This window comes from Talpa occidentalis, unplaced genomic scaffold, assembly GCF_014898055.3.
Source record: "Talpa occidentalis isolate TD23 unplaced genomic scaffold, MPIMG_talOcc4v2.1 talOcc4.13, whole genome shotgun sequence".
NCBI lineage: Eukaryota > Metazoa > Chordata > Mammalia > Eulipotyphla > Talpidae > Talpa > Talpa occidentalis.
Window position 1 is genome coordinate 15,576,821 of NW_023601322.1, and position 12,153 is coordinate 15,588,973.

Genomic DNA, 12,153 nt, shown 5'->3' on the forward strand with positions numbered 1-12,153 from the left:
ATATTCCCTAACCTATTAGTGAAGGGTGTACATTTTGCAAAGCACAACTTTGTATAAATCTACAACTTCTTTATTTATTTAACCCAAGGCAAGATAAATAACATCTTCTAAGCTTCTAGTTACTGTTCTGTAAAGTCCAGTATTCCCTCCAGGCTTGTACCAACTGTACTGGCCCATCTTTATATCTAAGAATTTTTTCTGCTTTAAATCAGAACAATCTCTTCAAATGCAAATATAACTGTCACTAATTTTAAAAATCCTTTAAACAACTTGCTTAGGATAAAGCCAGTTATTACTTTAACTACAGTCCTTAAGAAAAAATTTAGGGTCTCCCCAGTGGCGCAGCGGTTTAGCGCTGGGTTGCGAAGCTGCCCGCAGCCTCTGCAGTGCTGGTTCAATCCCCGGCCCCTGGGCGGGGGTCCCACATGGCGCGCAGACCTCTCCTGCCGCCCGCTGCTCCCCTCAGCAGTGTACTTCATCAGTCTGCCTGTTCTGCTCCCTGCTCTGGCTCTGGTGAATTCTCTCACCCTCCCGCGCTTCTGACTGTACCCAGTGCTTGTATAAATAAATAAATAAATCTTTAAAAAAAAAAAAAGGAAAAAGGAAAAAGTTTAAAATCTTATTTGGTCTTGCCAGATTTAGAACCTGCCTATCTTACAAGCCTCACCACATACCATCGCTTCTTTTCAGCCTTGGTGGTCTTTATGTTTAGGTCTCTCACAACATCATGGTCTATCTTGACTTCAAACCTGCATTTACCTTGCCTCCTCTCTTCTCCTCATTCAGTTTCTAATGTATGCTTTCACATAGCTAATTCCTATTCCTCCTTTATGTCTTCTGTAAATCTCTGCTTATGTCTGTCTGTCTGTCTGTATATATCATCCATCTCTCTCTCCATTCATCCTATGTTGAACCACAGAATATTACCACTATTCAGCCAGGTTTGAAATATAAAATGGCAGAACATTTGTCTTCCTGTATTATACTCTTAGCTCCACAAAGAAAGGATCATGTCTTTCTTATTTTTATACTCTCCGAGTTAAGCACAGCGCCTGAAGCATAGTGAGTTTTCTATCAGTATTCTTAGAATTAATATTTTGTCACATGGCAGTGATTATCATTATGATGGAAAAAGCATGTATGAGTTTTCTACTGACAAATGTGTGACAATAATAAAATCACAAGAGGCCATAAATTATTTAGGAAGAAAAGAAAGGGAAGATCGAAGAGGAGGGAAACAAGAAGGGATTCCAGGAAGAAGAGGGAGGGAAGATTTGAGAAACAGCGATGCAAGACAAAATGGTTCGAGAATAAAATAAGGAGGCGGGAAGGGATACCAAATTTTTAACTTTAAGTGACAATCATCTTCTGGCATCACACTTTTAATACATATTTTACTCCTCTCTACGCTTTTTCTGATACTAGTTTGATCACTTAAATTTAAGTTTACTGATCATAATGTTTTCTTTTTTATGTATCTCTTAGTTTCATGAATATCTACCTCTGTTATTTGTAACTCTACTTCTACAGGGTGTATCTCTGTTTTATTATTTAGATCCTTTTTTTTTTTTTACTCTTATTAGCCATTTTTCCAGAATTTATTTTCTTACTTAGTTGTAATGTTTTTATATCAAGAACTATTTTCCATCTGGTAATTTTGAAGATTTTGCTTATATTTATTGACATGTGATCTTTATATTAATCTCAGTATCTCATCCACAGATGTCTGAAGACAAATGTCATTTAAGCAAATAAGGAAGACTGTCCTTTATATCAATATAAAAATTAAATGTCAAATATTAATGACTATATCACAAGCACGTTAAACATATTTCTGTCTTGCAGAAGCATCATGAAAGGGCAAGAGAAGCTACATAAAGTACTTCCATTCTTCTATAAAGTAATTCTATAGAAATCAGAGAAATTTCTATGAAAAAAAATGTTAAAGGTCAATTACTTAAGATAAAAGAAAAAATTTCAAATTTCCTAGAAAGAAATTGTTATGAGTCACCATAAATACATAATTTTATATTCCTATGGCATTTAATCAGGGTTTCGTTTGTTTTGTTTTTGTGTCTGGAAATATAGGAGGAAACATACACTTAATTTTTGAGTGGATCAAGTTTTTTAAGAGACCCTTTGAAGTTGCAATAATAAAGAAGGTAAAATTCACTGTGATGGTACTGGGGAAAGATCTTACCATCTAGATCATTCTCCGGGGTCTCTGCTGTGTACCAGTTGGAAGGTGGTCCAGTGCCGTTGACCGTCATGGCTGACACTTGAAAACTGTACTGACTTCCTTTCTCCAGTCCTGTGAAAGAATTTTCCAAAGGAAAAAAAGTTACTTAATAACTTATATTCCCAACTGGGTTTCAAAGGTTTTAGAAAAAAAATAAGAATAGTAGGGATGCTTTACACTTGTCATTGATGTGATAATTATTGTTACTTTGGCCAAAAGGGAAGACATAGTACAGTAACAATTAAAATTATTTCATATATTCTCATGCATTTTTCCAATTTATAAAAATACAGCCCTGAAAATAGCCTCATGGCAAATGCAGAATATAAAATAGGAACAAGAAAATAATCAAAAATAGCAAGGATCATTTTTCCTCACAGTCCAGAAGAGGCTTGCCTATAAATCAAGAACAGTCAATCTAAAAATTTATGTCTCCATCATTCACTCAAGGTCAGTGATTATGCTTTCTTTGGACCAAGAAAGAAGAATCCAAAGTCAATGCACTTCAGCAGCAAATATGAGGGTCTTTGCCTCTTGAAGCCAACAGAAAACATACTTTCTTTTGCATTGTTTTAACACTAGGGCATGAAGAAGGTATACTTCTGTGGTAACCAGGACATATAATATTGTGCACAGTTATGACTATAGAGCTTACTTTAGAATACTGGTAAACCAGAGAAGCCCTATGGATTACCATTGCAATATGCACAAATTATTATGTAAATATCTTCCCTTTTTGCTAAATCTCAAGGTACTTCATTAATACTACACATTATTGTAAGCAAATGACACTTGCCAAAAGACTATATGAATTTTTTGAGTTATTGAGAATGCAGCTTAAATGGACAAGCTCTTAAAACCTGAAGGAGTTGAGCTGAACAACCCAGGAAGAGTAAAAAATATCTTTTTTTCTATTAATCTGAAATGGACAAATATTTGGTGCCAAGGAAAATTCATTAAGAAAATAAACAGGGCCTCCCCGGTGGCACAGCAGTTGAGTCCTGGGTTGTGAAGCTGCCCGCAGCTTCTGTGGCACTGGTTCGATCCCCTGTTGCTCCCAGGCCACCGGAGGAGGGTCCCGCATGGCACACAGACCTCTCCTGCCGCCCGCTGCTCCCCTCAGCAGTGTACTTCAGTCCTTCTGCCTGCTCTGCTCCCTGCTCTGGCTCTGGTAAATTCTCTCACCCTCCCGTGCTTCTGACTATACCCAGTGTTTGTATGAATAAATAAATCTTTAAAAAAAAATAAAATAAACAATTGGAGAAATGATGCTTCTATCATGTACAAGGTTATGTAACTGTAGATATCTGCATAGGAAAATGGCAAATATTGGGGCTATTAATCATAACTTATCACTGAAAGGAGATAATGTTTTAAGTGATGGCTAAAATGGATTTGTTAATATCAAAGAGCAATTATCTTTAATAGATGGTATTATTAGAAACATAATTTGATAAACTCATCCACACAATGGTATCCATAACACAAAATGCTGTGTTCTTAGGAAGCTTCCAATTTTATAAAATAGACTGAAAGATATTTGAAGACAGAACGAGAATGATGTCATTGCTATTGCTATTTTTGTATTATTGTTATTTTTATGATATCCACCTATCCCATACATCCCACAGTAGTTTCTCACACATACAAAGGAACACTCACAAAACAACTCTTGAAAGATCCACTAAAGTAGTGCTTAACACAGAGGAAATATCAAGTTAAAATACAATATCCAACATCAGCAAGGCAGTGAATGGACACGTTTGAATACAGGACCTTTTGTCATACCTCAAGTAGGCTTGTGTTCATTTTGGATAAGATGAAATTTCATAGGCACTGTTGATTATTGAATAAAATTGTAATCAGGATTATAGAGCTCTTCCAGAAAATTAAAAAAAATAAAGAAACCAATAGGGAGAGAACCACGGAAAGAAATAAATACTCATTGCAGCTCATGGCTTTCATAGTGGTTTTAAATGAAATAGTTCCAGTTCATCGAGAATATACCCTTGCATTAAGTAGAAACATAACTTCATTTTTCTTGATAAGGATGGATAATTTTTTCAATAGTATCCCCAACAACTGATTGAAATGCCCTCTCTGATGGTCAACTTTGTCCCAAGTTACTCAATCAAACACTAATATAGCTGTGCTGTGAAGGCATTTTGTAATTGTGACTAAAGTCCATATTTAATTTCAAGTAGAGATATTATTCTAGATAATATGGATGGGCCACATATAATCAGGTGAAATGATATAAAAGCAGAGCTGAGTCTTCCCTGAAGAAGACACTTGTGGAAAGCAACTTAACTGGATAGTTCTAGTCTTCTTTTCCTGATGGCCTGTTCTGTGGATTTTGGAATTGCCATTGCAGTCACTGACAATCAAGTAAGTCAATTCCTTGCAATTAATCTTTGCATGTATCTCTACTAGTTCTGTTTTTCTGTTCAAACCCTGACTGACACACCATAGTATTACATGCAATATTTTGACAAATAAATGGACACCTTTTTGGATGTTCTATTCATCTTTCAATCAAGTGACTTTTTGTGTGTAGAATCCATCAACTTTAATAGCAGTTACTTAACACTTCTTACTATAAAACAGATATGAAAATTCCTCCTTAATTTTGCCAAATTTTTATTTAGATATTGTGAGTTCATGATCTGTCAGTATCATTCATTCAGTTTTGAGTCAAACAAAAATCTAACAACTTGAAATTAACATTAGAAATTAGTTCAGTGACAATCTTTAAGTGTTTCTCCAGTGGGGTCTTCCCTGACCCACCTAGGTGACTCATCAGAATATTCCTTCAACCTGAAAAATATGGGCACTACATCACCCACTCTGTCACTTCCATAGTGAAGTTTTAACATCTTATGTAGTTTAGTGCCTTAGAACATTCTGAAAAGCCTACCAACTTTTCTTAAAGTAGCACACTTTTTTTTTAAAAAGATTTATTTATGCATACAATAACTGGGGTGCAGGCCCAAGGTGCAAGGTGGGTAAGAGGATTCACCAGAGACAGAGTGGGGAGCAGATTGACTGAAATACACTGCTGAGGGGAGCAGCAGGCGAGCCAGGAGAGGTCTGCTATGCCATGTGGGTAGCTCCCTGGCCGGGGCTTGAACTTGTGCTTGCAATGGCTACGGTTAGCTTCACAGGTTGTGTCTTAACCCCTTGTATCACCAGGGAGGCCCAAAGTAGCACATTTTAAATTACTTTTTATTTTTCATTTTATTCTAGAATATAGCTATGGAATCTCTCACTATGAACACCTAGAAATTCTAGATTAAGTATAAAAACTTTTAAAATAGATATGAAATCCCAATATTAAAATACTTTAATTAATAAAATGGCCTATCTAGCGCTATTCAGCAGTACATCTAACACAATTGTCCCAGTAAAAGTGCTTTAATGGAGTGAATCTATTCCAACAGAAATACTTTGCAGGAAATTCTTAGGTAGATTGCCCTGAACCTGTGTTACCAAAGTATTATCTACACATGAATCCTAATTTTACACAGTGGGGTAGAAAATTTAAATTTGCCTTTCAAAATATCTATCCAAATGTCAGGATTTTAAATTGGGTGCCTTCTATCCCAAACTTTTATCAACATAATCAAACCTGTGAACAGCTCCTGGTTGTTCAGATAAGTGTATGATGCAGGGATAAGCAGAACCAGACAATTTGGTTTTTCAGTGAGGCAGCCTGGATAGTACACTCAAAATTCTAGGGCCTCCCTGGTGGCGCAAGGGGTTAAGCATGGCGCTATGAAGCTATCCGCAGCCTCTGCAGCACGAGTTCCATCCCCGGCCGGCCAGGGAGCTACACACATGGTGCAGCAGATCTCTCCTGTCTCGCCCACTGCTCCCCTCAGCAGTGTATTTTGGTCAGTCTGCCTGTTTTGCTCCCCACTCTGTCTTTGGTGAGTCCTCTCACCCACGCATCTCTGGCCTGTACCCCAGCTCTTGTATGCATAAATACATAAATCTTTAAAATTCTAGGCTGCAGATGTTTTTGCTTGTCTTCTGTGAGGGGTACAGGATTGGGCAAGTTTTAGAAGTACTGAGAGCTCTCTCAATCTTAATTTCCCATATAAAGTAATTAGGTAATAATACCTGCTTTTCCATCTTATAGTGCTCTTTTGATAAACAAATGACAAAAACTGCTTGCACGAAAATATATCAAAGCTCATTTATTAGTCTGTCTATTGATTTCCCTTTTAATTAAGAACAATTTTCTGAATTTTAATATTATGAGATGTATTATAAATTCATTACTGCATTAATATAATAAAGTAAAATAGCACTACTTAATTTTTTACTTTAGTCCCCTAGGCCAAGTGTGTGTGCATTTTCAAGCTGATTTTAAGTAGAACCTTATTCTAAAGGAAATAGTGTTATAGCAGTTGTTTTCTTACCTGGAAAAAAACTTTTAGTGTTGAAAGCAGAATGCTTCTGTTTCTATCCCTTGTTGTGCAAGCAGGCACGGGGCATTTTCACTATGGATTCAGGCAGAAGGATAAAGGATAGTCCTGGAGCCCTCAGTGGATTGTACAGGCTTTCATGTTCTCTCAGGGAACCAGGTACACAGGCACACCAGGCAGGCTGGCCATGTAAGGAGGCAGGCATGGGCCTGATAGGGGGTGCTGGGAGGCAGGCAGGCAAGCTAGGTAGCCCCCCAGACCCCCATGAATCTTTAAGCTTTTTCTCTGGGCTCTTGCTGGAGTTTTCTCGTGTATCGCCTCTCTGTGGTCACACACCTATTCACCAGGTAGGGTAGTCATCCTTATAGCCCCTCCCTCCTAGGCACAGGTGTACACATTTGTACATGCGCACATACCCATGCTCAGGTGTCCATAATCAGGCACAAGTGCACCACACCCATGAGCCTTCTATGTTAGGGAGATCAAGGCCGCAGGTGATAACCACAGAGGCCAAAGACATAAAAAGCCCAATCAACTTATTTTACCTTACACCCTAGTTTAAGTGACTTTAGGCTCTGTAATTCTTCTGCTTTATTTCTAATTGCTTAGCTCCTAATGTCAGAGATGATACATTATTCAAACAGTATAATTCCCCTTTACTTCCCTAATGTTAACTTTGTGATAAAATTGCTGTGCCATCATTTCAATATTTCAGTTGATAAAATACCAATGCATGGTTAGCATTGTTTATTCTCCATTGGCCATGAAACAAGAAAATTCTTAAATTCAATTCCAAACAAGCTTCCCTGAAGAGCACTCAGAATTAAAAACATCACTTTCAAATTTAGTCAACATGGGTTCCACAATAAAACCGATAGCTCGTATTTGAAATCCTTGTTATAACTTTGAATTACTTTGTTATTGCAGATGTCTCATTATTCTAGTTAAAAAAAAAATACACACAAAAACACCTGTCTATCAGAGGACTGCACCTGAATACTTACATCACCCAAATTCAGCATTCTGGCATTTTCAATTTCCTAAAAGTCAAATCAATACAACCATGTATCTCATAGGCATTGGAAACATAGGGTGAAATCTTGTCCATCTTAAAATGCTGCAGATTCATATAGAAAATCAGTTACTTCTTGTAGTGTAAGGTAAGAAGTATCAGGTTTTTCTGCCCTCCCGCCAGCAGGATAGATGATGGATCCTTGCGGTCCTGAATGCATGCCTGATGGCGGGCACCTGGAGTAGGGTGTGGGCATGGGTAGATGGGATTCACCTGGGCTGAGAGTGGGCTTTTAAGGGCGATGTCACGGGGATGCCAGCAGAAGCCGAGAACGAACAGAAGCCGAGAGAGAAGCAGAGAGGGCCAGAGAGCCCAGATAGGGTGAAGATTTGCTGGGCGTTGGGAGGCCTGCCAGCCTCCTGGTCCCCCAGCACCCCTGCCTGCCTTGTACCTGGTAATCCCAATAAAAGACCTGCAAAACCACTGAGGACCCTGACTCCTCCTTTACCCGGTCTGCTGGATCTGAAAACCTGCACTGTGGTCTTCCTGCCCCTACAGTACCCAGTAAAATCCCAATAAAAGTCTGTGAAAGCCACTGAGGGCTCCAGGACTCTCTCCTTTTAGCCAGGCTGCTGGATAAGAAAACCTGCACTGTGCCCATTCCTGCCCCCTTACACTTCTGCTTACTACCAAGTGTGTAAATTACTAAATCTATTCTGGGGACAAAATCCCAGGCAATCTAAGTGTGTATACAGTTCTTCCTGATTCTTTGATTGAAGGCATTCCCACAATATTTAGAATGCTGTTAACAGGTATTGTTGATGCTGAGTCATAAAGCAGGGAAGAGGAAGGCAGAGACTTTGCAAAACTTGCTTTAGTATTTTATGAGTATGAAGCTATTCTCTGGCTGGTTCTATTTCTTTTGTTCAAATTTAAATTGAATTCAGTGTGCCTTTTTTCAGTAAATATTATAACAGTTACAATATAACTGCTGAGATTATGTTTGCATTCACAAATTCATTTTATAACTTGAAATGAAAAAGGAACAGTGTGAGTGAAAACTTCAAATTTGGAGGCCACCTTGGTGGTGGGTGTGTTGTGGTAACACACATCTGAAGAGGTATAACCCTGTATCTTTGAATCATGAAGCATTACATAAGCCAATGTTATGTCAATAAAAAAATAATGAAAAATATTGGAAAAAGTCATATTTGGAGTTGTGTCTGACAAATCTATAAAGATGGGAATGGACATTTATGAGCTATTTTAATAACAATTAATTGATCCCATTTCTTTGCTTTTGGCTAGAATGATATAAACCAGAGTAGTGATGATTTATCCCATGTTGATTAGAAGTTTTAATTGTTAAGATTCTAGATCGATAAAATATCACAGATTTTAGATGGATACAATATATGACAGTTATTTATTTTTGAATAAAATTTATTGTAGGATAATTCAAAATGATTGTCCTTGAGAGGAAAAGTATTGAAAATAGTCTGTGGATGTTATGGAAATTTCTCAGAGAAATCAGGTGGCACTCATAGAGGTGGAGAGTAAGATTTGATTGTCATGCCAGCGGGCTCAGTGGGATCACTCCCGAAAGACTGTGCCCTAAATTGCAGGGATGGTAAGGCTTTTTACAGTTTGTATGAGGAAACTTGTCACCCCATCCATCATACCACAAGCATTCTTTATTGTTTGGGATGGGTGTCAAGGTAGCTGTGCTACTACTGTGGATACGCAATACACCCAGCAACTTCTCCACACCAGCAAGCAGCAGAATCTAAGCAGTAAACTCCCCCAAGCAGCAGACTTGGGAAACTTTTTGCTTCATAGGGAGTTAAATAATGTCTCCCCCAAACTTACGCATACTTGAAATATCAGAATGTGACCTTCCTTAGAAATAGGGTATTAATAGATATAATTTGTTCAGGATCTCAAAGTAAAACCATTGTGGGGTTTAGTAGGTCTACATCCAATGAACTGTGCACTTATAAGAAGTGAGGACACAGAGACACAGAGGAAGATGATGGAAAGATGCAGGTAGGGATCAGAAGAGCACCGCCTCTAAAAGCCAGGGAAAGTCAGGGACTACCAGCAACCACCATGAGGATTACCAATAACCACCAGAGGGTATTAGGAGCCAGACATAGGATTGAGTCTAGCTCAGAGCCTGTAGAAGGAACTGTACTAACCCTGATTTTAGATATCTGGACTTCTGCAACATACATTTTATTGTTTTATACCACCATATTTATGGTATTTGCATGGAAGCTCTCGGACTAATTAGGATGACGTGTGCTAGTGAAAAAGCTAATACTGGCTGCTCTGTATGGCTACTTGAAAACAAGGTCTTACCTTCTGAGAGAGAAAATTCTAAAAATTTGTATATTTAAGGAGGTATCTTCTTAGCTTAATACTAGTGAGTTGAATGCTTTAAGTACTATTTGGAGAAAAAAACATAAATACTAAATAATTCCCACCAGAAGTGGGAATGTGCAATGTGACTACTATTCTTTACTTATTTTCCAGACCAGTCTCCTCTTAGCTGCTTAATGGGCAGAAAATTGTTAGTGATTGACATTAGTCTTGATATTTTATGTCATTTTTTCACTTAACACATACAATTAAAGATACAAATTTTTATTGTTACAAAAGTAACAGTCAGTATTAACATTTGGTATTTATAAATGTTTTCTTATATGAATTATTTTTTTGGTTTATAAATAACTGAATTATTTACTTAATGTGCTTTAAATATTTAACATGGAATTTAACATTTTTACATTACAATATTTTCATAACTATTTTATAGTATCCTACCATATTATAATCTGAATTTTCTAGGTAATTGTCTATAGTAGTGTCTTTTTTATTATTTGCTATTAAAGTAACAATTAACACATTTATAGATTAAAAACTGCAAAACATATGGCTGCAAAATTGGAATAAATCTGAGTGATTGGAACTCTGAAGTATACCTTTATGAAAACATATATGTACATATATGCAACCATGCATATACACATCCATATATAGACACATAGTTATATAAAACACATATATACATACTGTTCTCCAGAAAAATTATGTAATTTTTTGGTCTTAGAAGCATTATAAGAGAGTTTATATTTTTCTCAATGCTTTCCAGAACAGGGTAGCATCACTCATTTTTTTCCTCTATTACTTTAGTCAAAGGAAAATGATAACTCATTTTTGTTTTAATATACATTTCCCAACTAACGAGATTGAACATTTTATCATGCTTAGTGGCCATTTATATTTCTGTGAATTAAACATCTAATCCATAGTTTTTCCATTAGAACACTCATCCTTTAATTAATTAATCTATAAAAAGAAGTTTGTATTTTTAATCTTTCATTTAAAAAGACAAAGCAGTGATTAAAAAAAGTTTCAGGGCTTCAAATGTCTATATTAAAACACAAGAACTGAATTAAATTATCCTTAAGAGTCTCTTTTTCTAGTCCATTACTAAGTCTTAGGAATTACATTAACCATTTTTCAGCAACATTTTCAATTTTGGTGATTTCTTTCAAAGTACAATACATGTTGTACTAAATATCCAATGAACACTTCAACTTAAACTATTTTTATCTTCTTTCCATTATTTCATCAGAAAAAAAGACAGAATGCTGGCTTTTGCTAAACTTTAAAATTATATAGTAGAGAGCCATGATTTCCACTTAGTTTCAACAATACCTGCCTAAGAGATTTGGTCCTGATGTAAAGAAAGTAATCTTATTTTTGGTAATCTATCTTGGGAGAAAAAAAAAAAAAAACTAAGGCAAAAAAACAGACCGAATCAACTATTAGACAGCAGTCTGAGAGAGCAGGTTAATGTGTATGTGTGTGTGTGTGTTCTGTAATGCTATAATATATATATTTAAAAATTATATCAGTATGTTAATGTAATATAAATGTTTACAAAATAATTATGAATTTAATATTATATAAAATATTATAAAATATGTGTTATGATTTTTAAATAGAAATTTACTGAGTACTTCTACAGAGAAAGAAAAAAATAAGGTGCTACTTTTTTCATTTGTAATGATAGTTTTTTTTTTTTTTTAATTTTCTAGAGGCATGTCTTATTTATTTATCTATTTGTTTGTTTGTTTGTTTGGTTTATACAAGCACTGGGTACAGTCAGAAGCCGGGAGGGTGAGAGAATTCACCAGAGCCAGAGCAGGGAGCAGAACAGGCAGAAGGACCAAAGTACACTGCTGAGGGGAGCAGCGGGCGGCAGGAGTGGTCTGTGCGCCATGTGGGACCCTCCTCTGGTGGCCGGGGAGCAGCTGGGGATCGAACCGGCGCCGCAGAGGCCGCGGGCAGCTTCGCAACCCAGCGCTCAACCACTGCGCCACCTGGGAGGCCCTGTAATGATAGTTTATCCATGAGTTATATGTTAAAAATTTTCGTTTACATTACTATACCAGACCTAGTTT

The 12,153-nt window shown here is 36.8% G+C and overlaps 1 protein-coding gene across 2 annotated transcripts in view; it reads right to left on the minus strand.

The window, feature by feature from the left end:
- Positions 1 to 12,153, minus strand: part of DCC (DCC netrin 1 receptor) — a 1,038,093-nt gene that overhangs the window by 170,116 nt on the left and 855,824 nt on the right. For both annotated transcript variants that reach the window (XM_054694039.1, XM_054694040.1), the window contains exon 14: positions 2,201 to 2,311. In XM_054694039.1, the coding sequence (XP_054550014.1) occupies positions 2,201 to 2,311 (111 nt within the window). The remainder of the gene's footprint in view (positions 1 to 2,200; positions 2,312 to 12,153) is intronic.